Here is a 27,995-nt window from a genome sequence, read left to right as displayed (position 1 = left end):
TTGGGCAGAAAGACCCACCACAGTTAGGAAGCAGTTGAAAAACAGCAGGAAAGTCCAAGGTAGCAGAAGTTTTTAGCAGTCAGGAATCTGAAAGCCATAGTTTGGAGAACTTCAGAGAACCCAATATGCTTCCCATAATAACCCCAGCTTTCCCCAGGCATGCCCTGTGGTCCCTGCTTCTGGTTGCATGTGGTGGTTTTCAAACAGCAGCTGTTCTTCCAGCCCTACCAAACAATCCCCATGGCCAGAGTTTAAACTGCCTCACAATTTGTGATGCAAAGATTGAAGACACGTTCTGCGTTTTTATGCATTTTTTATTTGCAGGCAGGCAACAGGAGGTTTGGCTTTTTCCGTTGAATAAGACCAACTCCTGTAGGAGAAGGAGCTGGCCCTGGGCTGGTTTCCCTGGTGGTCACTTGCTGCTGGTGTACTTGCTGACGGCCTTGGTGCCCTCGGAGACGGCGTGCTGGGCCAGCTGGCCGGGCAGCAGGAGCCTGACGGCCGCCTGCACCTCGCAGCTGCTGATGGTGGCACGGTGGCTGTACTGCGCCAGGCGCGAGGCCTCCGAGGCCAGGTGCTCAAACATGTCATTGACAAAGGAGTTCATGATGCTCATGGCCTTGGAGGAGATGGCGAGGTCAGGGTGCACCTGCCAAATGGGAACCAAACACTGTCTCAATCCCACATACCCATCACCCTGTAAGGAATGGGAGAGCCATTCCTCATCCCACACAGGGCACTCCAACTCCAAAAGTACCTGCAGCTGCCACCCTTTAAGGTTTTCAAATCATGGGCCGCTTTAAACTCAGGATAGGCTCCCATAATGCTACAGGAGCTTGGACATCACACTGGCAGAAGCCTCCCCACAATCCCCATGAAAAACACGGCTGGGAGGGGTGGAAATCAGTCTCCAAGTCCTATCTACAGGCTCCTGCTGACAACTGTGGCCCAGAAAACACATGGACACTTCTAAAAATGCTCTCACCTCTCCATCAAAAATCACCAGACACCTCCTCACAGGGCCAGAAGCAGCTGTTTCTACTATACTGACTTCCATGAAATTACTTCTTCAGTCAGAGCTAAGCATCAGAACATGTTCCCTCCAGGAAATATTTTCTACTCTAGATTCATCTCTACTACAATCCTCCCCCTCAACTTCTAAGCTTCAGCTGGGGTTCTCCTGTACCCACACTTACACTTTTTTTTCTTTCCCCATCTCTCTAGAAACTCAGATTTTTCTTCCTTACTCTTTATGGTGTTAAGACACAACAGGTGAAAGTTACATTATATACAAAGCAGCTTCTAGCAGAAAAGAAACATTTATTCACCTGCTTCAGTACTTTGTAAATGTAGACTGAAAACACTTCCTTTCCCTTAAGCTTCCTCTTAGATCTTTTTTCCCCAGAAGCAGCAGGATTTCCATCTCTCTTCAGAAGTTCTGAGCTCATCTTAACCTCCAAGAGAGCAACCAGCAAGTCCTGTGGGGCTGTTTATGTAGCACAGGCAGCAGAGCCCAACCTGCCTCAGCTGTGGCCCCCAAGGAGCAGGACAAGCACACACCTGTGGCTGATGGTTCCACTTTGCACTAAACAAAAAGCAGCTGGCCTCAGAGGAGCTTGGAAGTGACAGAAGCAGCTAAACTTTCAGACCCGAGAAGTTTGAGTGTAACCTGGGCAAAGAAGGGCAAGAGCAAAAGCATCTGATTTACAGGGGACAGAATTACCAAAGAGCCATTCCCAGGTCCAAAAGGGGTTTGGTGAAGGAAGGGATCTTGCTTTGGTGGAAGGCTGTGGATTGGAGTACTCTAGGTACTCCAGAATCAAATGGAGTCACATCTGTGCTATGGAACACGTAATGCCACCAGGGGAAACCCAGTAACTGCAGGAAGCATTGGTCCCGAGATGAAACAATGGCATCTGTAAACACTGTAAACAAAACCCTACCAGCCAAACTTCCCCTGCTCCTTAGCCTGCTCTTGGGATCCCACCTGCTGCATACAACAGAGCCTAGAATGTCAGGGGGCACACAGTGGAGGGCTGACACACAAAGTGTGGATTTGATCTGTCTTGGAAACCATTGATTACACTAATGGGGGTAAATGTGACACAGGATTTAGGCTTAGCCAGGAAAAACATGGAGCAACACATCAGACACGTGAACAAGAGTTTTCTGTGCTTTGGAGAGAAAAGGAAGCCTTTCAGTGGACACCACTACAGCCATTTCATAAAAGGGGACCAGTATGCTTGTTTGGTGATGGAACACACCGGGGTCTCTGTGCTCCCATGTGGAGTCTCCTGCTCACGTACACACATCACACTGGCACACCCTGAGCAAATCATATCTTCCAAAGAGTGAGCTTGGGAGACCTACTCATCAGTCAGTGATTCTGCTACTGCTTGTGCAGCCCACAGTGTTTTGCTGAATTGTTTTATTCTCAGCCTGTGTTCATGGGGAGGCACCCGATCACCCTCCCCTACTGCAAACAACTGTCACAGTGGCAAGGGGGGTCAGTGACACAGCGAGATTCTTGCTCCCAGAAACTGAAACATTAATGATCAGGCAGTACAGGCTGGAATGGCCATGTCAGTGTATTTGTGAAGGAGAATGGGCTTGTGAAGATATGTGGTAGTGGGATCTTCTTGAAACAGGAGTGACTAATACTGGGAGTGAGTAGCAGGGGACATCACCACTTGTGCTTCGTAAGGGGCCATGTGTTGTCTAGGAACAGTACAGGGAACAGTACAGTCCCTCCCCCTCTGAGGGACATTCCACCACCCTCCTTGCAATGGGAGATGTGTTATCTTGGTCCCAGCTCACACAGGAAGGGACTCTTGTGCTGAAGGAGCTGGGGGCTGTTGTGTCCTGTCCCAGCTGCCACCCTGTTTGTGATACATGACTTTACACAGTGATAAACACACAGCTGTCTTTTCTAAAAAGAACTATTTAGCTGGAAGGGAGCCCACTGGTGAAGTAGCAGCAACTGGTCACTCAGCATTAGACACAGGGAGCCTTTAGGCACCAAGGGTGGAAGCTCATCCACTGAGCAGCACAGTCAGCTTTGAACTCTCAGGTCTGGAGAATTCCCATCTGCTTCCCTGGTCTGCATGTGCTAGAGGCTGTACACACTGCTGTGTGCTGGCCTGACTTATCCTGCTGCTGGTTTGTGGTGCATGGATCTACTTGCAGCACACACACAAAAGGAATTCCACAAGCCTGCACCTGCCACTTCTGGTTGTGGCTGTGTTAGAGCCAACTTTCCTTTTGGATAACAGGCAAGTGTGACTGTGCAGGTGCTGGGTCACTTCTTTTACAGAAATTACCATCCCAGCAACTAAGGAGCAATTCTTGTAATTTATTGATAGTTTTGCTTTTCTGCAAAACCAGAAAATTCTCAGCTGAAAGTCCCAGCTTGTGGCTGTCTCTGATATCAGTGTTCCAGGACATCTGTCTGCCACAGCTGCTTCAGCACAGCCCAACAAACTGTCACCACAGAACAAATCAAGGTTAAATCAAGGCTGATAAAGCACATTTATAGATTCCATTTCACAAATCCTCACCCACTGCGACCCCTAGTGCAGCTACAGCTGCTTTTGCTTTAAACATGTATCTGTGGTTCTTTTTCACACATCAGAGACGTGGCTGCATCTGAAAAGTTCCTCTCTCTGCAGCAGCAGAAAGGTAACAGTGCTGTTCTTGGCTCCACGAGCTACAATACCACTCCAACCACTGCCCGTTGTGCTGGCCCTCATCCCAGCGTCCACAGGCCATTCTCAGGATTTACCATTCCCAAAGAACTCAGTGTAAGATTGTATCCTGTGTTTATTACCCTGTAATAAACGGGGTACCTGTAATGTGGTGAAACAGACTGTTGCCAAATCTTTGGTAAGGAAAAGAGGCATAGGACAAATGGCTCTTGCTTCAGTCAGGACTCTGACCCCACCATTCTGAGCTACTTCACCTTTTCCAACTCACCAGCACTACTTCCTACAGCTAGAGAGCAGAACAAACAGATGTGTGTTAATCTATTATTGTTTAACTTGATTAATTATTATTAATTTATTATTGTTTAACTTCACTGATCAATCTTTCACGTAATCACTTTCCTGTCAGTTTTCACTCCCTTGCTCTACCTGATAACTTCCAAGTCCTCCACTGTGAGATATTCATCCAAGTGGCATTTACTGCCCTCTAGACCTTTCTTGCGGAACTAACTTGGAAGCACTTATACTAATTGCATTATTTCCCCAGAAAACATATTATTTTTCTCCTCTCACATCATTGCTGGAATCAGTGAAAAACCTGAAGGTTATACTTGATGTACTGGAAGCAGTTTGTGTTGTGACATTTGTCCTATGGATGACACTCAGTGCTTCCACAGCAGCAGTCACAACTCGGATGGGCCCTTTGGGAAAGGAAAAGAAGGAAATACTCCTCAAAAAGTCAAAGCCAATGAGTTGGCAACAAAGAATGCACTGCATGGGAGCACAACTCATTTGTTTGTCCTGTCCTCCCATTCACCCAGCAACTTGTGCTGCTGGATGGGCTGCTGGGCTACATGAACCTTTTCTGTGAGCAGTGCTGCCACTCTCATGTGTCAGAAATAATTAAAATGGTGACTCATGATGAAAAAACGCTATTAAGTTCCATTTGCTACCTACCTTTCTCTTTAGTATAGTAAATTAAATATGTATTTTATTCAAGCTTCTGTGGCTCAGGGTGAGGTCTGAACACCAACTTTTCCAAAAATCTGCTACTGAGAACAAAAATAAAAGAAACTTCAGTTGATTAGTCTTTAGCTAAACCTGCAAGGAACAAGGAACTAATTCATAGTCCAAAATTCCTATGTTATTGAGTCTCATTAGACAAATCAAGGTGAAGCAAAATGCCACACCCGAGCCACTGTGTTGGTGAGAACACACACTGGTGTTCCATAGATGTATGTTCTGTCTCTAACACCGATCTTCAGAACACTTTAAAGTTGTGTCTGCCACTGCCTACAACAGAAGTATCTGTGGCTTGTTCTGTGACTCACTGGAAATGCAGTGGTCAGTCTGGCTCAGCAGAGGTGCCCCAGGTGTGAGGACCCTGCTGACTGCCTCCACAGCTCAGTACTCACCACTTCACAGCTCTTAAGTTCCAGCCACAGCTTTGGTTGTACTGAGGAACTACAAATTTAGCAGGAAGGGCTGATCTCACTCAAAGCTCAGCACAACTACCATGGCTCACAAACAAGACAAGATTGCTTTTCTCTCTTTATTGACTGATGGATTCTTGGGCAGATCTGTTAATTACACTGTTAAATAATAGTTAAAAACAAACCAAGGCCAGAGGAGTTTGAAGTGAAGAATCTAAACTGAAGCAGAAATTGGGAAGGAAAAGGCAGGAGAAGCTGGGCTGGGGTTTCCACTTGCGTATCACTGCAGCTTGGACACCCCGACGGCCACAGTCGTGACCCAAAGCCAACAGATTCCAAGGCCTGGCTCAGATGGGACATTGTCTAAATAAGGGAAGAGTTGCCCAAACGTAGCCAGATGAGGAGAGAACAGCTCTGTCCAGACATAGAGGTGCAAGGCAAGTCGAAGGGAAGCAGTATTGCAGCAATCCTAGAACACAGCCAGAGGGAGCAGCAGTTCCCCTCCTGCTAGCGGGCAGGCGAGTCGCGTGGCCACCGCCAGCCCCATGGACAACACGGGCTGGAGGCTCTCAGCTCACACGTTGTGGGTCCGTTTGGTGAGCTGGGGGTCCTCATCCACCAGCTTCGACTTGAGATGCTCCTTGTAGGCCAGGATGTCCCCTTGCCACTTGGTGATTGTCTGCTTCTCACAGACCCAGATCTCCTGTGCCACCTGAGAGCAAACACACAAGGAGGAAGAGGAGGCAGACGAGGAGAGAGGTTTGCAGTACAAAATTATAAAGTTAACTAAAAACTACTATCTGAAGTAAAAGGTCTGGCAAGAAAAGTTTGATAACATTTAGACTACCAAAGTATCTAGAGGGGAACATTTTCCCTGGCGTTTTCCGCATAATTTATACAAGATTTTTAGAACTGAAAATCCTAGGCCCCTCTATACTTCTGATTTTGTTCATGGACTAAGATGAAAAGACTTTCTTGCTAAACTGGTAATTGAAAGTAGTTATTGACCTGAACTACTTGTATCTATGGCAGTGAAAAATAAAATCATACCTGAACTTGCAGGCAAAGCTATAGCTGACAGATCAACACTTGATATTTGTGGTGGTTTTTATTTTATTTTAAGTACCTAATGTTTTCCTGGGCCACCTCAGTAATTGTTTAACACAGAAAGGGAATTATGATTCTTTTTTTTCCACTCACCCATCTTTTTGACACAAGTAAGAGCCAGTCAGTTGAAAACACTTTGTTTTAATTACTAAAATGTTAAAAAGGGGATCTGATAAAACTCACAGCTGTCCTTACCTGCTGGATGAGTCTGAAGTCATGGCTGACAAGCATCATTCCTCCTTCAAACTCATTGATAGCATCTGCCAGTGCATCTATGGTTTCTATGTCCAGGTGGTTGGTGGGCTCATCCAGGAAGAGCATGTGAGGGTTCTGCCAGGCCAGCCAGGCAAAGCACACACGGCACTTCTGCCCATCAGAGAGGTTCCTGATGGGGCTCACCTGCCCAACACACACATGGCTTGCAGCTCTGCAGTGACCGGACAGCCTGCCACCCTGACCCAAACCATTTGGGTCTCACCTTGGGCTCCCAGCTGCTCCATGACACAAGAAGGCAAATGTTCAGTCAGCCTTAAACCTACACTAACCTTCTCCCACCTAGGGAAGAAGGGAATTCCAGGGGCTTCTCAAGGACTGTACACAGCAAAGCCCAGCTTGTGCCAAAGGTGTGTAAAGACAATTAATTGCCTTGTATTCACTGACACAACATCAAACTACTCTCAACTTCTGCAATGGGCAAAACCAGTGTAAAAATCAACACTGAACTGCAGCGATGCGGGCAACTGTCACACATGGGATGTGTCTCATACAGGAGCACGTCAGGCTTGGACTTAGAGCACTGTAGGTGAGCCCACTCTCTTGTCTGAACCAAGTGGACCCTACAAACAGCTGAGAATCTTCTAGCACTTCTGCCTGATATTCCTCTCTGAAATAGGAGAGAAGCAAAATACTTCCAATTGTAATTAAAACTTGCTCAGGTCTAGCACTATAACAGAACTTGCTTTCTTTTCACCTGGAGTCTGAGGGGGTCACCCCTTCCAACCCACACATTGCTGTGATCCAAAGAAACTTCCAATGACCTGTGAGTTATTTCTTTTCTCCAGGTGCAAAGTCAGAGATGGAAAAAGCATTTTGATGCTGCAGTGTGCCATGCTGCATACTTTATCACACTGTCAGGACACAGAACCTCTACTCCCCTAATGAACAAAGCGCAACTCAACAGCTTATACTCACCTGCTGTTTCCCTGTCAGACCATATCTACCAATGATTTTCCTCATCTCCTCCTTCTCCTTGATTTCTGGGTAGCATTTCAGCATGTACTCCAGGGGCGAGAGGTCTAAGTCCAACTGCTCTTGCAAGTGCTGACAGAGAAGAGAAGTCAGCTTCAGTCTGTGCAGGCCAACCACTGCATGGCCGTAAGCACTGCCCCCCTTGCAGCCCTCTGCTACCAGGTGAGCGGCACAACACAGCAGCCAGTAATCCCACCCACAGGATAGCCTCTGTGCTGAGCTAGCAGGGAATAATTTCCATTTCAGGAACAAGACTACTAACTTCAGAATAGGAGGCTTGTCTACCACCAGAGACAAGGCAATCAGATCTGGTGGGAGACTGAGCAGGAAGGACCACAGCCAACCTCTTTGCAGGGTAAGAACATGAGCTGGAGACCATTCCATGGAACAGTTCCTTTCTCCCATCTCCAGACACAGAAAGGCAGCAGTGGGAGAGGCCTTAGAAGCAGAACTAGAGGGCCAAGGTTCCTCATTCCTAAAAGCTTTTTCCTCAGCGTTCCCTGTCCCTAGAGGCTGCTGTAGGGAGTACCTGGTGATATCTACCGATCTTCACATGCGAGTGCTTGCGAATCATCCCATCTGTGGGCAGCAGCTAGAAGGGGAAGATAAAATCATTTCATCAGGAAATCTCTCCTCTTGCAGTATGCTGGAAATACAGAATCCAGCCATCTCTAGCCTGGCACAGGGGAGGCAGTCTGAGCAGGTAATATGAGACAAAAAGACCTATGTTTCAACAAGACCATAGGACTTCTATGGCCTGACCAGAGTGTTCTAGCAAACAAGTGCAATTTGTTGAAGACTCTCCCGAAAGTAAAGGCCCAGAGCAGGGTAGACAATGTATGGAACAAACCTCTCCTGTGAGCAGTTTCAGCAGTGTTGACTTTCCAGCTCCATTGGGTCCAACAAGAGCTACACGAGTATCCAGGTCAATCCCAAACTCCAGGTTATTATAGATCCATGGCTGCAAACCACAAACACCATGAAACATTACGCCTTTCCAGTACTCTCCAGAACCTCTCCACTGCAGCTGTAATGCTCTGTCCCCAGCAGGCCTAGCATTAGCACTGCCAAGAACTTTGCTCCATTAGTCATATACTGCAGCCCCCTCAGGAAGATCAGCCAAAAGTCTCCCAATCCCAAACAATGCAGGAAATACAAGTGATCTCTGCATGCATACTCCCATACTTACCCCATCCTTGGTGTATCTGAAACTGACATTCTGCACCATGATGACAGGAGGGGGAATTTTCCCACAGGATGGAAAGTAGAATGATAAAGTCTGTTAACACAGAATATCCACCTGTGAGACACCCCGGAACACACAACAGCCCAGTCATTCCAGTATAACCATATCTCTCTAACAACATCAGCTGCAGACCAAGGCACCAGATTGACTTTTTATAAGCCCTTTTTGCAACTCACTCATATTTATTCTGATGAGCTGCTTTCAAGCTCATCTGCTGGCTAACGAATCCCCATTTCTTTCCCTTTGAAACAAAAGGTTTGTACTCTTTACACAAATGAAAGCTGCACTGAGAATCCTCTCCCATCTCCTGTGAGCCTTAGGCATTCCTTTCTGATTTCTGTATCTGCAAAATAGCCTTATTTATATGACAACTCCACTTCCCTCCCCTAGAAAATTCCTCCTCCTCTTCTCATTTTTCAGCATTACTCTGTGCTGAGTACAGGGATCCTTGGCATCAGGAAGGGTATCTTGTTCTTGCTACCAGCTCTGTCAGCCATTCCTGCTGTCTGATGAAGACCCTTCTACTCCTGCAGTCCACGTTTCAAATACAGATCTCTAGATGCAACCCCATGTCTGATCCTACCTTATCATTCACAACTCTCTCTGTCAAGCCAGAAGCCATCATTTTTTGAAGGGTCTTCTCCTTGCTCTGAGCTTGCCTAGCCAGCTTCGCACTGCCATGGCCAAATCGTGCAATGTAATTCTGCAGAGAAAGAGTTAGCCAAAAGTCACAGTCATAAGGTTGACAAGGGGAAGGGACACCCACTAAAAGCGTAGGAAGGTGCTCATGCAACTAGGCAGGTACCTTCATATGAGCAATCTGATCTTGCTCCCAGTGGAATCGCTTCATTTGATTTTCTTCTAGTTCTAAGCGTGTCTTTACATACTGATCATAATTTCCCTGGAAAGAGAGCATGGAACATCAGATGTGCCCAGACAACAGCCCCTGTTTCTGCTGGTTACATGGGGCTCTGTTTACTCACTGTGTAGTACTTCAGCTTGCGGTTGTGCATGTGGATGATGTTGGTGCAGACGCCATTCAGGAAATCCTGGGAATGGGATATCAGCACAAGGATCCGCTTGAACCTGTGGTACCAGGTAAGTTTAATTAGATACTAAATTGGGAAAACAAATCCTGTTCATTGGCTCTGATAGTGACAAAGGCTTTATATGCATGCTCTGGGAAATCAGCAGTAAAGCAGCTACAACCAACTGCAGTGAGTAAATCCTGCCAACAATTTTCACTGTAGTAAAACACCCTGCACCATTACATAGTCTTTGTCTGTTATCACAAAAAGCCCAGAGCTGGCTGCCTGTGTGGCAGGTGACTTGTGTCACTGACACAGCTGACTCCACTGGCATCACATTTCTAAGAAGCTGCAACCATTGCTGCTTACTTTCCTTTCAGTACAGATTTCCATCCATTATGCACACTGCATCATCTGGCTCCACTCCAAATCTATACAACAAAGTGTTAAAGCCTCCCCAAAAGAAGTTCAAAGTTCTTTTCTAAAGTACCTCACTTATAAAGCAAGGATGCAAAAGATTCAACTGATTGAGCTGATGGAAAAACCTCTGCAAAGGCAAAGCCCTTCTCTCAATACAGTTCTTTTAATGCACATGCCATTACCTGAGCTTCCTAACTGTTCCTAAGCTTTTTGCCTTACACCTTAACATTATACCTTTGTTATGAAAACCAGTCACCTCACACACTAGCAAAAGATGAAACCAACACACTCAAATACTACAGTTCTGTGCAAACAGAGAAATGGTGGGCAGAAAAATGAGCTGGGAGCCAGGTCTGGAAAGCTCACACTACTGGTATGGTAAACAATGCTGGTACACAGGCTGGTACAGTCCTGGCTTTCAAGGAAGCACCTTTAACCTGGGAGTACAAACCAACATCTCTCATTTCTTCAGTGCCAGGGAGACAGGGAATTAAATTATTTACCCTTGCATCAAAGAATCTGACACAGCAGCAAGCAGAAGGTGTCACTGGTACTGGAACACAGTTATGCACCCACAAGAGCTACACAGTTACTCCTGCAGAACTTGCTTACATGCTGACAAGATGTTCATGCTCACATGCTGAAAAGCAGAAAAGCACAACCCACAGAAGCAGCAAACTCCTCCATGCTTACGTTTTCAGCTCTTCCTCCAACCACACACAGGCATCCAGGTCAAGGTGGTTTGTGGGCTCATCAAGCAGCAGCATGAAAGGCCGAATGAAAAGCGCTCTGCAAGGAGAGGGGAGATGACAGCACAGGGTAAGTGTAGGTGACCCAAAGCCTCTCAACTCTGCTCTGAGTTCTTAGAACCGTCTGTGGCTCTGCATTCTTGAGCAGGCACACATTCTCATGGGAGGCAGGTGGCACTATTCCACTCACCTAGCAAGAGCCACCCTCATTCGCCAGCCACCACTAAAGTCCTTCAGCTTCTTCCTCTGCATGGATGGCGTGAACCCCAAGCCATGAAGGATACGTGAGGCCCGTGCTTCTGCCTTATCAGCATCCAGCTCCTCCAGGCGTTCGTATAACTCCAGGAGTTTCTCACATTCCGCTGAAAGAGAGCCTGCTGGTCAGCACCTGTGCCTACAAAGGGCTCTCAGCTGCACAGCTGGGAAACCTCACAGTCCCTCAGCTTTACCCCTATTTGGCCCCCTCCATATCCGAGCCTGAGAAAGTTCTTAAGCTGCCACATGGAATAATTCATTCAAAGAAGTGTCATCCGTACCCATTAGTAGGGCAGCTGGGGGAAACAGGTACCACAACATGTGAAAACTTCCCCAGAGAACCCAAATTTTCTTTCGTAGGGAACAAAATGGAGGAAATATCCCTTGGGACTCTGAGAAGCTTTACCATCTTCATGAGCTAAACGTTCCGCTTCTCGCTCCAGCATGGCCCTCTCTGTATCCACCTCCATCACACACTGCAGAGGGGTCTTGTCACTGGGAGGCATCTCTCGGGTCAGGTGATAGATGTCAATGTGCTCTGGGATGGGCACTTCTCGCTTCCCAATAGCTGACAAAAGCATGGATTTCCCTGTGCGAAGAAAATCACAATTAATTCCTGGATTCAGTGAGATACAATGTCACAGTGAAACAGATGAGATACACTCAAATCCCACTGCAATTCCTTCCTTTTCCAACCTCAGAAAATCCTGGGGAATTTTTTTCCCAAGAGGCCCGAAGAACTGAAGGCACAGTCTGCTGCCCTAGTGCACTGCCTTGCTAGAACAGGCCAGGCTCCTAGCTAAGGCTCACCACTCCAGTAACAGGACTGAGACATGAAGAAGCTTTTTGGAAACAACTGCACTTCAGCCATTGCCCAGAATTGGGGAACTTTATCTCTGTTGTACTTTCTGCTGTCTAACCAGGTCTGGCAGCTGGTATCAGGATCCCAGATTCTGAAGGCTTCTAACACAGAGGCGAGTAATGCACTCATCCCTAAACAACCTGGATTTTCCTGAAACTTAAACTACATGGTCAATCTTACTAGCACTTCTCCCATCACACCCATATTGTCCATCTCTCAATGTAGTGTCACTTTCTCTGGGGACTGTACAGTTGCTCTCCTAGCCAGGCCAAACCACACATTTTCTACTCCTCCATACAGTACAAGTTCTTTGACCAACACCATCAGCATTGGGTTTACTGACTCTGCTCGGGCAAACAGGATTCAGGCAGATTAACAGATCCCACACATCTCACCCAGCTCTCCACAGAAACAAGATCAAAAGCACAGTTCAAATCTAGAATACAATCTCACACTTCTATCAGCAATCCTAGTAATTCCCCTTCCTGGGTGGAGATATGGGAGAACAGAAACTGCTGGGTCCCAGCCATGTCAGTCTAACAGCCCTCCTTCTGGTTTCCAGCACTTCCCACCTGCACTTGCCCAGCTTCTCAGCAGCATGACACCTTTACTGAGTTCCACGGAAACATGCTGCCTCCCCTCAGCTTACCAATCCCATTGAGTCCAATCAGGCCATAGCGTCTCCCAGAGTTCAGCTCCAGTTTGGTGTCACTCAGCAGCTCCTGGCCATGAAAGGTCAGTGAGAGGTTGATGATATGCACATCAGTGCTGTTGGGGTGGGAGGCCAGCACTCCTGTCACAGCTCGGGCAGCAGCTTTCTTCAACTCAAAGTCCTCCAGCTCCTTTGTTAGAGCATCCACCTCTATGTGAAGAGAACACCCGAAGTGTTACTGATTTACAAACACGAGGGAAGCCATAAGCCCCTGCACCAAAAGGCCCAGGACCACAAAAACAACTCCCATTACTACAGTAGAGTTGAGGATACCCAAGTGCAATGACACTCAGCTTTTCAGCTGGGCAGGAGGATATATATGGTCTAGAGAGAATTTCCACCAGCAAAATATCTAAGTGTCATCTAAATAAAACAGGACTATCAGAACCAAGTGAGCAGCCAGAACAGTGAGCCGTTTTCCAAATGTGATGGGACTAACTCCCCCTGCAGGAAGGACCAGAGAGCATAAAAATATTGCCTAAAAGCTTAAGAAAAGGCTTGGCCAGAAAACAAACTGACTAGAAAATAAATGGAGGGAAAGCTGAGAATAGAGAAACAGCAGCAGCTTTGAAACAGTCCCTACTAATTTTCTGAGAAGCTACAATGTTCATCTGCATGTTCCCCTCTTCGTTTCCTACTACAGTAAAAGCAAATCATAGTATCACAGAATCCTAGAATGGTTTGAGTTACATCTTCTAGAGCATTTAATTCCAAACCTGCTGCCATGGCCAGGACACCTTCTACTAGAGCAGATTGCTCCAAACCCTGTCCAACCTGGCCTTGGACACTTCTAGGAATGGGGCAGCCACAGCTTCTCCAGGCCACCTGTGCCAGAGCCTCACCACCAACCTTCCTGTCATGCTGACCTTCTGTCACAGGCCAGCTACACTCCTCAGTGAGAGATGCCGCCCTTTGAAGCAGCCAATGGCACTGGGGATCTTGGCAGGCAGACCTGATTTCAGATTACACCATTGCGGAATGACACCCTGGTTGTCAGCATCCAGCACTCCTGGCAAAATCACTATTAACACCATGGCAAATGTGCCTGAGCCAAGGAGCAAAAAACGTCACTGGCACTGATACAGGACCCCTTTGGGCAATGCCATAGAGCAGTGACAACAAAGAATAAAACAGGTGAGCAAAAATGGGGAAGGGAGTATCACAATGATGCATAAATAGCTCAGTAAGAAATCTGCCGGTATCGACCCACATAGAATCACATTATCTCCTGAGCCAGAAGGGACCCACATCGATCATCGAGTCCAAGTCCCGGCTCTGCACAGACACCGCAAACATCCCACCCTGTGCCCGAGAGTGCTGTCCAGAGACTCCTGAGCTTTGCTGGGGCCGAGGTGGGTCCCTGAGGAGCCTGCCCGCCCCCCGGGGGAAGCGGGGCCGGGGCCGGAGCCGGTCCCTGAGGAGCCCGCTCGCCCCCCGGGGGAAGCGGGACCGGGGCCGGTCCCTGAGGAGCCCGCTCGCCCCCCGGGGGAAGCGGGGCCGGTCCCTGAGGAGCCCGCCCGCCCCCCGGGGGAAGCGGGACCGGGGCCGGTCCCTGAGGAGCCCGCTCGCCCCCCGGGGGAAGCGGGGCCGGGGCCGGTCCCTGAGGAGCCCGCTCGCCCCCCGGGGGAAGCGGGGCCGGGGCCGGTCCCTGAGGAGCCCGCTCGCCCCCCGGGGGAAGCGGGGCCGGTCCCTGAGGAGCCCGCTCGCCCCCCGGGGGAAGCGGGACCTTTCCCGGAGCCCCGCCCGCCGCTCGGGGCTGCACCAATAGGGACGCGCTATGCAAATGTGCCCCGGCGGAGGGCGGCGCTTGGGCGGCCCCGAGCGCGCCGCGGCCGCCGCAGCGCTCACATCACCCCCGGCAGCAGCGGCCCTTCCGCCCCCGGGGCTCCGCGACCCGCACCGACTGCCCAGGGCACAGCGCCCGCGGGCTGAGCCTGGAACACCCCTGCGGCCCGCCAGGTGCGCTAAAGGAAGGGCCCAAAATAAACTCTCACTCTGTCAGCGTTACCTGCCCCATTGCCTTTATGACCAACAGGCACAAAAACTCTTTTAGAGGCAGACTTTTAGTTTCTGCAAAACAGGTACGTCTCTGAGAAAACAGCTGAGCAGAGAGTTAGAGCAAATAGCAGTGATAATTAATTCAGACACTACAATACTTTCTGCAGCAGGCAAGAGAACTCCAAACGAAACGAAAAACCAAAAACCCTCAAACAGCTCTGGGCATCAAACAGCAGAAGATACAGACAAGATGTCTGTCTGAGAGGAGGAAAACACCATCAACCCCCTTCATCTGCACACTGCCATGCCTCAAGCGAGGGCCACGGGCATCCTTCACACACACGGCCCATGCAGAGCCCCGGGCCCGCGGGTGTCCCGCTGCCTCAGGCAGAGCGGTCCCGACGGCAACTACTGCGGCCGCCCGGTCCCGCACAAGCCGTGCCCAAGGTGTTTCACCGGAACATCTATATCGCGACTCGTAAACCGGGACTCAGCCGAGCGCAAACGGTCCCGCCCGAAACGGCGCCGGCCAGGCCCCTCCGGCCTGGGGGCAGCCACAGCACCGGGCACCCTCTCACCTGGCAGCACCGTGCCGTTGGCCTCCGGGGGCCGGACTTCCTGAGGCTCCGTCCCGGCATCACCGTTCTCGTCCGGGACCCGGCGCGGCCGCTGCCGGGCCTTGGCCGCCTCCTTCTTCTTGGCTGCCTTCTTCTTGGCCAAGTCGGAGGGCATGGCGCGGGTGGGAGCTACGCCAGAGGGGGCGATAGGCGCCGTTAGGCCGCGCCGATCCGGCCCGGCCCGGGTCGCCCCGCCTCTGTTCCCCGCCCCGGCGGCCCCGCGGGCCGTCCGCCCCGGCCCGGAGCACACGGTGCCGCCGGCTCCTACCGAGGGTTCCCGCCCGCCTGCTGGGCTGCCCACGGCGCGCCGCCCACCCCGGCCCTGCCCCGCTGCTCCCCGCTCTCGGCTCCCCGGGCCCGCCCGCACCGGCCGCTCGCGCTTTCCTTCTGTCGCAACAGCCCCGCCGCGACCGCGTGCGCGCGCCCCGCCCCCTCGGCGCCCCGGCCAATCACAGCGCGGAGCGTCACCGGCGCCGGGCGGCGCGCGGCCCTGGGGAGCGCAGCCTGCACGAGCGCCGCGCCTCCCGGCATGCCGCGCGCCGGCCCGGCCCCGGCCCTGCAGCTACCATAGAGGCGGCGGCGGCGCGGGCTAGAGCGGCCGCCAGGCACCATCGAGAGCGGAGCGGAAGTGGAGGAGCGCGGGGCGATGTGGCAGGTGAGGTGGCAGCGGCGGAACGCGGCCGGGCTGAAGCCGCCGTCACTCCCCGCGCCCTCGTCCCGGAACTCCGGCCCGTCCTCTGTCCTGTCACCGTCCTGCGGGTAACGGAGCCCCGGGGCCGCCGTCCAGCGGGAGCGTTGTCGCCCGAGCGCCCCGCGCCCGCCATGTCCTGCGGCCGCCCCGTGAGCTCGGCCCGGCCGTAGCTGCCGCGATGCGCCTGGGCGCGGTGCTGAGCGCGCTGCGGCCCGCGCTGCCTCTCCTGCTCGGGCTGTCTCTGGGCTGCAGCCTGAGCCTCCTGCGCGCCTCCTGGAGCCACGGGGCAGCCGAGGAACGCTGTCTGGCACCGGGCCCGCCCGCGCCGCCCGCCCGTGGGGCTCCGCCCGAGGCAGCGGAGGGGAGGCCGGGCCCGGGCCACGAGGACTTCAGGCCCCGGATTGTACCGTATTACAGAGACCCCAACAAGCCGTACAAAAAAGTGCTCAGGTAAGTTATGTTTTTTCTGACCTGGATTTCCTTCAAGCAGAATATTCTCGTGGGAAGTTCTAAATCTTCGTGTGAGTGAACAGGTTCAAGCTGAAATTTGCTCTTTGAGGACTTGTGTAGTAAGAGTGTGGTACACCAAAGTAACGGCCAAGATTGTTACCTTAAAGGATGCGAGAGATGTGTTCAGGAAATTAATCTGAGGGGGAAAAAGGCAGCAAAATTGCCCAGGAAAAGTGAGAATGTCTTCTCAGGACAGGGAGGGTGATTATCCCCTGCTCAGAGGAGACCCACCTGCAATGCTGCATCCAGCCCTGGGGTCGTCGACACAAAAAATACATCAGCTTGTTGGAGTGAACCTAGAGAAAGCCACCAAGGTGATTAGATGAGTGGAGGAAAGGCTGAGAGAATTTGACTTGTTCAGTCTGGAGAAAAGAAGCTTTACGATGATCTAGCTGCAACTTTACACCACTGGAAAGGGAGCAGCCAGGAAAGATGGAGAGAGACTTTAACAAGAATGTAGAATGACAGGACAGGGGAAATGATTTCAAACTGAAGGCGAGTTGGTTTAGATCAGATATTAGGAAGAAAGTCTTTTCTGCAAAGATGGCAAAACACTGGCACAGGTTACCCAGAGAAGCTGTGGCTGCCCCATCCCTGGAAGTGTCCAAGGCCAGGTTTGACAGGGTTTGGAGCAGCCTGGTCTAGTGGAAGATGTCTCTACCTGTGGCAGGATGTTGAAGCTAGATGATGTTAAAGGTCTCTTCCACTCCAAACCATTCTGGGATTCTGTGGTTGTTTTGTTACTCACGTTTAATAAAACATGTTAAATTACTCTTCAAAATTTGGTGTAGCTGGTCTATTCATTAGGAAAATTTTGATCAATTAATTGTAGTATATTTGTTAACAAAATTTTCCTGCCTGACCGTCCGGGAGCCACTCTGGTCATCACACTGCCACTGCCCTAGGCTGTCTCTGCTGGGACCAAGCCTCCTGTGCAGCTACAGCTCTGGTGACCCAACAGGTGCCTTGCTCAGCTCCTTCCACACACCATGCTCATACTGCCAGACAAGTTTCCTTGGCCCCAGGTTTCCTGTAGCAGAGTCCCTTTGGTTTTTCTAAGTATTTTGCTTGTGGTGCAGCAATATCATAACAGCTCAGGGTGGTGCCTCTGCAGAGGGATCCTGAACAAGGGAGTCCTGGATTTTTGTACCCTCACAGTCTCTGTATTCTCTTGATATGTTTCCTCATGTGCTTCTTGGTGCAGTGGTGGTTTTTGGTCTGGAGTCTTCTCATTGTTCATTGGGTCCTGCAGGGCTTTGTGCTGTTTGTGAGGCCAAAGATCACCACCCACTGCTGGCTCATGGCCTGGCGCTTCAGTGATCTCCCAGTAGCCAGGCCCCATGTGCAGCTGGTGCCCCCATCACACCTCAGCCACCAGCACTGGCAGACTCCTCAACAATCTTTATTGTGCTTTTATTGAGCATACCTGCTAAGCTGCCCCGTGTACTAAGCTCTGAACAGTTAGCTCTGTGGTATTTTAATTGCACTGGCACAGTTTTCTGGCTCGGATAGATAACATGAGATTGTAGCTGCCTTGAAGGAAGCAAGTGTTGTCACAAAATGGGATTTGTACTAGTGAGTCTTCTCTTAAAGCTCTATGACTAGGCTTGACTTTTTCACTCTGTGTAGATTCCAGCTGTTAAAGACTTATCCCAAGTTACCATCATTCTTTGATTTTTTTTTCTCCTCCAGCTGTTTGTCATGTAAGTATGTACTTCCTTTACAGAACTCGCTACATCCAGACAGAATTGGGATTCCATGAGAGACTGTTTGTGGCTGTGCTGACCTCCAAGGCCACACTGAACACATTGGCAGTGGCAGTGAACAAGACAGTGGCCCACCACTTCCCACGCCTGCTGTACTTCACCGGGCTGCGCAGTGCCAAGGTGCCCCATGGCATGGTGCTGGTGGCCCATGGTGACGAGAGGCCCATTTGGCTCATGTATGAGACCATGAACTATATCCATCAACATTTTGGTTCTGACTATGACTGGTTCTACATCATGCAGGATGACACCTATGCCCAAGCTGAACAGGTCAAGGCTCTGGTGACACACCTGAGTATTAACCAAGATGTGTACCTGGGGCGAGCGGAGGAGTTCATCGGGGGAGATGAGCAGGCCCGTTACTGTCACGGGGGCTTTGGCTACCTGCTGTCCCGTAGCCTCTTGCTTAAGCTCCACCCACACCTGGACAGCTGTCGCAATGAGATCCTCAGTGTGCGCCCAGACGAGTGGCTGGGTCGTTGCATCATTGATTTCCTTGGCATTACTTGTGTTTCCCAGCTCCAGGTACTACCTCCCTGCTCAGGTTTTGTGTTAGCTGGGCCTTAAAAAGCCTGGAATCTTTCTTGTTCTCTACTGCATAGCCAAGTAGCTTTTTTGTGGAAAAAACCTGTGAGTTGCAGAGGAAGGAAGGGCTCTGTGCTATGGCAGCACTGGGGGGGAGGCCCAGAATCGCAAGTGGGATGTTGAGGGAAAGAGCACACACGGGATTTAATTTTCAGTCTTACTAGCAGGGCTGATTCACAGGTTTTTGAAGGCAGGATAAAGGGTGTGTTGGTACTGAGAAGCAAGTGGGAATGCAGTGCAGGGTGGGAGGGACAGCTTACCTTTTTTTTTTTTCTGGATACTACAGTCAGTATGGAAGGAGGGGCAGATGTGTGTCTGGGGTGAGGAAAGGCTGCTCTGTGAACTCAAGTTCCATGCCAGTCTTTCTGGCTTTTGTCTGCTTCAGGGCCAGCATTATCACACTTACGAACTGGCCAAGAATACTGAACTGGAGAAGGAGGAAGAAGAGGAGTTCCAAGCAGCTCTTGCTGTGCACCCTGTTTCTGACATGACCCTGATGTACCGGCTGCACAAGCAGTTCAGCAGGATCCAGCTGGACAGAGTCTATCAGGAGATCCAGGACCTCCAGGTATGTGGTGAGGGTTACCTGCAAAAACTCCTTGACCAAACAGATTTCCTTAATTTTCAGCACACTGGAGGAACATCATTGTTTCTGTTTGTGGGCAACCGTCAGTCAGACACAGGCCCTAGTCCCTTGTCTCAGAAACGGCACATCTGATACCACGTTACCCAAAACTCCTGGTGTGACACTACCCATGCACAACTCTAGGTGGTGAAGTGGGCCTGGGGAGGAGCTGGCCTAGACCTCTTTGAGAACATTGTGGCCATCAGTTTGTGCTCTCTCTTTGCACAGATGCAGATCAGGAACCTGACAGCACTGACCCCTGCAGGTGAGGCAGGTGTGACCTGGCCTGTGGGCATTAACGCTCCATTCCTTCCAAAGTCCCGTTTTGAGGTGATCAGCTGGGACTACTTCACGGAACAGCACCTCTTCTCCTGTCCTGACGGCTCCCCAAAGTGTGAGCTTTCTGGAGCCAGTAAGGCAGATGTCAGTGAAATCATTGAGTCTGCGGTGGAGCAGCTGAACAGTCTCTATCAGCCCCTGCTCCGCTTCAGCAAGCGGCAGCTGCTGAATGGCTACCGGCGCTTCGACCCCACGCGGGGCATGGAATACACCCTGGACCTGCTGCTGGAGGCTGCCACCCAGAAAGGTCACAGTCATGTTCTGGCCAAGAGAGTGAGCTTGGTACGACCCTTAAGTAAGGTGGAAATTATTCCCATGCCGTATGTGACTGAGGCCACACGGGTGCAATTGGTGCTTCCCTTGACAGTGCAGGACCTGGATTTTGTAGCAAACTTCCTGGATATGTTTGCTATGAACACACTGGACACGCATGATAATGCCTTGCTGACTTTGCTTTTTATCTACCATCCCTATGATGCCCAGAGAGTTGGTCAGGTGGATGTTTTTGCTGGAGTCAAAGCCATGGTAGGAGAGCTAGAGAAACGCTATGCAGAAGTTAAAATCCCGTGGATTAGTGTTAAAACAGAGGTGCCATCACAGGTGAAGCTCATGGATATAGTCTCAAAGAAGCACCCTGTGGACACACTGTTTTTCTTGGCCAGCGTTTGGACAGAGATCAACATGGAGTTTCTGAACCGCTGCCGCATGAATACCATCAGCAATTGGCAGGTCTTTTTCCCTGTGCATTTCCAGGAGTTCAACCCTGCGCTGGTGTACCGTGGGGAGCAGACAGCATCTTCCAACACTGACTTCCTGAGAGATGGGCATTTTGACAGACATTCCTTTGCTGAGGCCTGCTTTTATAATTCTGACTATATGACAGCACGTACCAAGCTCGCAGCCGATATCCTGGACCGAGATGAGGTGCTGGAGAGCATGGAGGTATTTGATGTCTTCCTCCACTATTCTGGCCTGCACCTGTTCAGGGCTGTGGAGCCGGGGCTAGTGCAGAAATACACACTGAGAAGCTGCAATCCCCGGCTCAGTGAGGAGCTGTACCACCGCTGTGTGCTCAGTAACTTGGAAGGACTTGCATCCCGCTCACATTTAGCTATGGCTCTCTTTGAGCAGGAACAGGCCAACAGCACTTGAGAGATGAGAAACATCAAGAGCTTCTCAGCACCTTAACACTTGGCACTTTCCATCACCTTCCCAGCCTTGCCATGGGTGAAGGGTATGTGAGGTTAAGGGAGGAGGACTTCCCCAGAGCTACTCTGAGGCACATGGGCTATGAAATGAGGCAGTTTCAGTAGAGGGGATTTGGTTTGCTTTTGGGGTTTTTTAAAATAAATTTAATTTTCTTTCCAGGCAGAGTAATGTCATCACTTGTAAACTTTGCAGCCTCTGGGATGAGGGAGGTAAACAAGCTGTAGAATGGATCTTACTTAAAGCTATGTGATTCTGCTGAACAGTGCAGGGAGGGAGTGAGTATGAGCTCTGTACTTGGACAAAATTACCTTGACTGTGCTACTTTCAGGGCTGTTGCTGCACCCTCCTTTGTGTTTATGTATTTCACTTTTTCAAGAAGCATAAACACAGTTTGTCTGGTTTAGCTGGACAAAGCTATTCAACCACTTTCACTTTGTTGGTTTTGGCTCTTCCAGAGCTGCAGAGTGGTTCCAGTTTAAATATCTTGGGGATGGAGACTTCATAGTCCCTCCCTGGAGTATGTTCCGGTGGATAGTACTTGTACAGTTCAAAACTTCTTTCTCCTGTTTAAATGAAATTTCTTGCATTTCAGTTTGTGCCCATTGCTTCTCTCAGCATCGCTGAACGCCACTGAGCAGCAGCTGTTTCTGTCTACCTTACACTTTCCGTTACTGACACACACAGATGAGACTGCCCTGAGTCTGTTCTCCAGGTGAAACAGTCCCAGCTCTTGCAGACAAACACCCCCATTGCCACATCCCTTTATTGGACTAACTCCAGTACATCCATGTCTGTCTTGTATTGGGAAGCCCAGACTGGACATAGCAGCACTCCTGGCATGTCTCACTTGTGCTGGGGAGACAGGTCATTGTCTTTGACCTGCTGGCCACGGTCCTTCTGCTGCGGCCCAGGGTGCTGTTGGCCACCTTTGCTCCGAGGGAATGCTGCTGTCTTGTGTTTAGCTTGGTATCCACCAGGACCTCACTATTCCTTTTGCTTTTTCAGCTTTCCACCATCATCTCTCCAGCCAACATCCCAGAAATCAAAGCCCAAAACCATGATGCGAATTTGTGAATTTATGTGATAAGCCAGCAAATGTGACTGACCCTGTTCATCACTGCAGGGTCACTGCTGAAGGAGAGAGATTGTATTTGCTATACTCATCTCATTAAGTGAGCGAGGTGAAGGTCTGGTGTTGGCATCAAGAGGTGCTGAAAAATTAGAGAAGCTTAAAAGAAGTATTCAAAGGATTCAAATTGGATAGAAATCTCAGATTTGCTTATTTAACAAGTAAGGCATGTCTCAATTACATTTACATGGGCAGAAGGTAGATCCCTGCAGTGCCTTATGGGGATGTGTGTTTATTGCTAAGTGCATGAAGCAGAGCAATGCAGCGTCCCCAGGCAGATGCGAAGGAGAGCCCTTTATTGCAAAAACCAGGCCTTTGAAAGCAGTTAGGCTGTTACCAGTTACATTCTATTTTAGCATAGCAAATGTAATTCAACTAACCACCATACACCACAGTGTGAACACGTAATGGTTATATAACTTGTTTTTCTACCTCCAATTCAGCTGAGTCACTTTCCCATAGTCCTCTTCTACTTAGCTGAAGTAGCAGGCCTGAGCCATGATTTTACAAGGTTAACAAGGCCCTTATTTTATAAAGCTGTACCTACATGCAACATTTAAGCACATGTTTACAGGATGAGGACAAGGGCAATTACCTGGGAAACCTTTTATTATTTATTATTATGTATGTTGTTCTGCACAAGGAGATCCTGATCCATTATGATCCATGCAGGAAAGAGACTTGGGCTGTGTAGGGTGCTATTTGAAATAAAATGTGTTAGAGCTAACGTGATAGAATAGTGTACATCTATTGTAGTAGGACAGACAATGGCACCTGTTTCTTCTCCCGTCACAGCCCGATCTTTATTGCACACAGCTTATATTTATATGGCTATCAGAAGGTACTGTGTTTAATTCCAGTTGGTTAGGAACTCAGTTCATTGGTTGGTAATGGTGAGTGTACCTGTCAATCAAAACTTTTCTCTCTAACAATGTTTACGGACTTTTTCTACTGATTCTCGTGGAACAGATCCCTCGTTATTACAGATGCACTTTTCACCCCAAGAGTAGTGTGTTATGTTAATGAACTTTGCATTCTCAGGATGTTTTTGCATGGGGGCTTATCAGGCTAGCTGCTAGCTATACTTAGCCAAAGTAACAAGGCCTGAACCATGACTTTACATGTTACATACAAAAACCTCTTTTGTAAGTTTTTACCTATATGTGACACATCAGCTTGTATCCTTTAGATATGGGGAACCTCAAGTGGGCCTCTGATCCACACCCAGCATGCCCTGCAGACCCCACCTGCAGTGCTGGTTCTCCATTTTTTGCCATTAGAACCATTATAAGAGTGCAAGAAAGCAACTCTGTTCATCATTCCTGCTGCCAGACAGAAAGGATGTTTGCATGAGTATTTCTTGCTGCACTGTTAGACAAAAGTCAGGCCCTATGAGTGGCAGAACGGCTGGGCATCACCAAGAGCTGCCCATAGGCATTTCTGTAGGATGAGCTGGCTGAGACTGTCTGGTGGGCAAGGGATTTGTGCAGCAAAGCCAGGTCTGTTGCCCTGTGAGCAGCACAGTCCTGTGTGTGCTCGGGTTAATGTCTCCTTGGGATGCAGTGACTGCCAGTTGGGATCACTTGCCACAGCAGAGATGGGCAGAGTGAAAACTCAGATGCTGCTCACCTTGGGGATGGTGTGCTCATCTTGAATGCAAAAGAGATTCTGGTGCATGAAAAGTAACATCCTGGTGTCAGCAAGGGTGCAGAGCTTGCAATTGCAGGTTTCAGTACAGTGTAATATCCAAGGAGAATTCCTTGGATCATTGTTCTACATAACATATCTGGAAGCACTGGCAGTGCACACTGGGTGCTGTAAGAAATGAAGCAAGCAGCAGATCTTCTGCACAGGGACACATTGGGTGTCATGCTACCAAGCTGAGCATTAATCTGGGAGAGATGCCGAAATCGGCTGTCAGGAATTGCTGACTGAGAGCTGTAGGGGATGTGACAGGTGGGGATGTCTGGGATGTAAAACAAGCTGCAGAAGGAAGGGGTTTGAAATTATATAGGACAAGCAAGAATCATTAGTGAGTCCTCATTAGAGAAGAAAAAGAATAATGGGAAAGAGGATAGTGAGATTTGATGGATGTAACCCATAAGCCAGGAATGTTGTTGCCAACTTGTTGGCAAGTCCCTGCCTGTGTCAGGGCATGTCGGGTGATGATGCAGCACTACACAGAACTTAAAATTCTTAAGAGCATCTTGTATCCTGGGAGAAAGCTGAAGGAAGCTGATTATTCTATTTTTTACAATCCAGCTCTGTGGGAAAGAAAAGGAGAGAAAAGGCAGGAAATACTGCCAGTAAACTGCCCAATCCATAAGCTGGGGATTCTGGTTTTTACCTGAGGAACAGTTCTCCAGCCAGTGTAGTTTGACACTTAATTGATTATTTGGAAGCAAATACAAGATCTCTACAAATAAAATTGGCAGATTATGTAAAAATATGCAAAAAAGTCATGAGAAGATAATAGTGAAGAAGAGTATGTAGCAGAGTAAGGCTCTTCACACAGGCTTTTGTTTGAGAACAATCGAATGCAAACTTACGTGCTTGGGGAAGATGGTGTATCGCTCCTCCAGAGAGGACTGCATTTTTAAAAAAGGTAAGTCCATGAAGAAATTGAATGTCTTAAAGTGCAAGCAGCTTCATTTTTCTTGGACCCACTGTTTTCGACACTAAAATCCAGGCTCTGTCCCAGCCCTGTAAAGCATAGATTTAAGACATAACAGATCTTTACAGGTAGACAATCTGGGTAAAACAGATGCTGCTGATGAAACAGCAAGAAGTGCCCTGGTGGCATAGCACACAGCTTATTTTAAGGCTTCTAGGGAAAAGAGAAAAGAAGAACGTTTGAGGTTCACAAAACTTACCTGAAGATTGTAAGAAGCATTTTACAATGTGAGATGCAGAACTCTTGTATTTGTAAGACAAGGGGTAATGGCTTTAAACTGGGATCAGCAGTTTTAAACTAAAATAGGGTAGATGCAGACTAGATGCAAGAGAGACCATTTTTAAAATGATGGTGGAAAGCACTGGCACTGATTGCCCAAAGAACCTCATCCATGGAAGTCTCCAAGGTCAGGTTGAATGGGACTTGGAGTGACCTTATTGACCTTATAATTATGAGTTGGAGATGTCCCTGTCCATGGTGTGGTGGGACTAGATGGCCTTTAAAAGTCTTTCCCAACCCAAACCTTCCTATGATTCTCTGAACTCTCAGAAGTTTCTGAGTGATCTGATTAGCGTGTGTGAGTACATGAACTAGGTGAAAACACTGGATACTAAAGTGGTTTTTAGTTGTCCAGGGGTACAGCATGGCTGGAACAGATTAGTTCCAAAAGAAAATAGGCACATGCTTTCCGTGCTGAAAGTGAGTAGCTAGTGGAATTACAGTGGTAACTTTTTCACTGTGCTAAAATTTACTTGGTTTGTGTAACAGAGATCATTGGAGGCAAGTGTGAAATTACTTAGCAACTGTAAGTGGGTAGAGTAAGTCCTTCATGGCCATGAAATTTCATGACAGTCACTATATAGTGGATGAAATTTGCAAGAGAAATCTATCAAAGGCTGTTAAACGCAAAGCCAAAACCTCTGTCACAGCAGGTCTCTGGATTACAAATCTGTAAGAGCTAGGAGAGCTGCCAGGGAGGGAGCACTCTTTGTCTACCCTATTTTTGTGACTTTTTTTCTAGGCAGACGGTGTTGGCCACTGTCAGAGAGAGGGTAAATGAGTCAGGTGTGCTTATGATTTGATTCTGTGCCACCATTTTTGTGTCTTGTGCTAAAAAAGACTAGATCTTTTCCAAGGATACACTTCAGTTCAGCCAGAAATGATGAACTATGTGAGGATCGTGACACTGAGTCTGTGTACTACAGTGGGATAATGTCCTGGCCAGGAAGACAAATTACCATGATTGTCATGTTTGATATTGTAGCCCCGAAGAAATGCAAACCCTTATGTGGTGTCTCTGCTTTCCTCAATAAGCACTGGGTGAGTTTACTTTTCTGTATACTTCACTTTCTTTGGGGTCCACAGCAATAGATATTTTTCTTCCTTGTCTTCAGTTGTGAAGGTAATTTCATCCATTGCATGTTTTAGACTGGCTGACATATCCTGTTGGAATAATCTGCTGATCCTAGAGAAGGATATGTAGTATATGGTACAAACACAAGAAGCTTCTGTCCCAGCTGCATATTTAACTTCAAGAAACAGATAAAAATAGACTCTCCACCTTTTCATCTGTGCAGAACTGCTACTCTATCCCAAATTAACAAGTATACTTAAAAAACCAAATATACCCAAACCCAGATGCTGTGAACTCAGATATTATATCTGATCATGGTGTCCATCAGTCTTCTCCAAGACTGGAATATAAATTATGTGCCTCTGCCATGCAATCTGGATGAGTAGCCCATCTCCCCTGGGGGATCTGCCCAGTGTGGCCTCCCCTCTGCTCCCTGGGGCACACCTGAGCAGCAGTTCAGCTCTGTCTGGGCAGGTCCTCCACTCAGTCACAGCTTACCAGCTGCTTCACCCCAAAGTGCTGCATAGCCAATTCCCAGTGCACTGGAGAGTGCAACCCAGGTCTTGCAGATGGTCTGAGCTGTTTCACAGAAGTTCTGGAGCTGCTGTTGGTCAGATAAGACGAGCAGATAGAGGACAGGATGTTCTCATTAACAGGTGCACACTTCCCCAGCTACAGCAAAGTATTCTTGCTCAGCATACTCCTCTGTTCTCAACTCCTGCACAAAGAGTTCTTTTCATAGGAGCTTGCTGTCTTCTGTTTGGCTTTGAGCATTGCCTTATCACACATCCATTGTGAAATATTCTGTACAGCACTGCAGAGCATGTGCAAGTGCTGGCTCCAGCTTGGTCTCAAGCCGGGAGTCGTGGGCTGAACCCCTCTATAGCAGATGCTTTTGTGCCCCACTGTCCCCAGCCTCACCATTCCCTAGACCTGTACTTCAGCCAAGGCAGTCACCCTCTCCCACTCCTAACTCTTTCCTGGCACTTACCTTATGTTCTCAGCATGCATGCTGAACCGTTGCTCATGGATTCTCAAAGGAACAATTTTCTGGTGACAGGTACCACAGAAACTCAATTTCCATTTGCAACAGTGTTTTGCTGGTACAAATAACTGTAGGAAAAAGCTTGAAAGTGGGACACAAAGTGCAGTGAAAAAGCCAAAAGCATGTGTACTAGTCCCTCCTTAAAAACACCTACTGAGACTTAAATCCACCTTGTGATCTTTACAATATTTTACTTCATATTTTAGACTTGTACAGTTTTTGAGCATGTGAAGCTGTCAGGTTTGTTTGGCCCCTCGCTGGTGGAACACAGTCCTTTCACTGCTTCCTCACAGCTCCTTGGAGCATCACCCCAAAGTATCCACTGTCAGTGCTCATACTGTCCAAACTTCCCTCGTCATCCCCACGGTCTGCAGAGCTTTGCCAAGTCACACGGAGGGTTCTTTATAATTGCTCTGTAAAAGTGCTCGTCACAAATATCCCCTGGGTATTTAAGAAGCAATTTTCATTTTCCAGTTACAATTGACACTGCACCCCAGACCCGTAGCCTGCCAGGCCCAGTACCCTCAACCCTCCCGGGAGCCACCAGCTCCTTAACACGAGGGAAAGCGTGCGGATAGCGGATCGCAGCTCTGGGCCGGTTCTGAATTTGAAGGATTGGACGTGCCTCAGAGCTCCCCTGGCCTGCTTCCTCTCTCATCCTGCTACTACCGTCCCCATCGCCACTGGAATTC

The 27,995-nt window shown here is 48.9% G+C and overlaps 3 protein-coding genes across 5 annotated transcripts; 1 reads left to right on the top strand and 2 right to left on the bottom strand.

The window, feature by feature from the left end:
* Positions 1 to 142: 142 nt before the first annotated feature.
* Positions 143 to 2,711, bottom strand: LOC131576716 (late histone H2B.L4). Its single transcript, XM_058833679.1, has 3 exons — positions 2,688 to 2,711; positions 1,988 to 2,006; positions 143 to 771 (listed from the first exon to the last, which is right to left on the bottom strand). Exons 1-3 carry the CDS (start codon positions 2,709 to 2,711, stop codon positions 413 to 415), a joined length of 402 nt encoding a protein of 133 aa, XP_058689662.1. The 3' UTR covers positions 143 to 412.
* A 2,528-nt stretch (positions 2,712 to 5,239) lies between these two features.
* ABCF2 (ATP binding cassette subfamily F member 2) lies at positions 5,240 to 15,882 on the bottom strand. 2 transcript variants are annotated; one of them, XM_058832986.1, is made up of 15 exons: positions 15,744 to 15,882; positions 15,338 to 15,505; positions 12,699 to 12,911; positions 11,594 to 11,776; positions 11,123 to 11,294; positions 10,877 to 10,972; positions 9,719 to 9,821; positions 9,541 to 9,636; positions 9,319 to 9,438; positions 8,679 to 8,768; positions 8,340 to 8,450; positions 8,019 to 8,081; positions 7,433 to 7,561; positions 6,437 to 6,640; positions 5,240 to 5,846 (listed from the first exon to the last, which is right to left on the bottom strand). In XM_058832986.1, the coding sequence occupies exons 2-15, from the start codon at positions 15,489 to 15,491 to the stop codon at positions 5,709 to 5,711; spliced, it is 1,872 nt and encodes a 623-aa protein (XP_058688969.1). In that variant the 5' UTR covers positions 15,492 to 15,505; positions 15,744 to 15,882; the 3' UTR covers positions 5,240 to 5,708. The 2 variants fall into 2 exon arrangements, with proteins under 2 accessions (XP_058688969.1, XP_058688970.1); XM_058832987.1 differs by having other exon boundaries at positions 15,645 to 15,778.
* A 112-nt stretch (positions 15,883 to 15,994) lies between these two features.
* On the top strand, positions 15,995 to 21,259 carry CHPF2 (chondroitin polymerizing factor 2). Of its 2 annotated transcripts, none has more exons than XM_058832984.1 (4): positions 15,995 to 16,517; positions 18,304 to 18,868; positions 19,314 to 19,496; positions 19,782 to 21,259. In XM_058832984.1, the coding sequence occupies exons 1-4, from the start codon at positions 16,246 to 16,248 to the stop codon at positions 21,042 to 21,044; spliced, it is 2,283 nt and encodes a 760-aa protein (XP_058688967.1). In that variant the 5' UTR covers positions 15,995 to 16,245; the 3' UTR covers positions 21,045 to 21,259. The 2 variants fall into 2 exon arrangements, with proteins under 2 accessions (XP_058688967.1, XP_058688968.1); XM_058832985.1 differs by having other exon boundaries at positions 16,385 to 16,517; positions 18,270 to 18,868.
* Positions 21,260 to 27,995: the final 6,736 nt, after the last annotated feature.

Source organism: Poecile atricapillus, chromosome 2 (assembly GCF_030490865.1).
Source record: "Poecile atricapillus isolate bPoeAtr1 chromosome 2, bPoeAtr1.hap1, whole genome shotgun sequence".
Taxonomy (NCBI): Eukaryota; Metazoa; Chordata; class Aves; order Passeriformes; family Paridae; genus Poecile; species Poecile atricapillus.
Note: the sequence above shows the minus strand (reverse complement) of the source record. Positions and strands in the feature narration are given on the sequence as shown.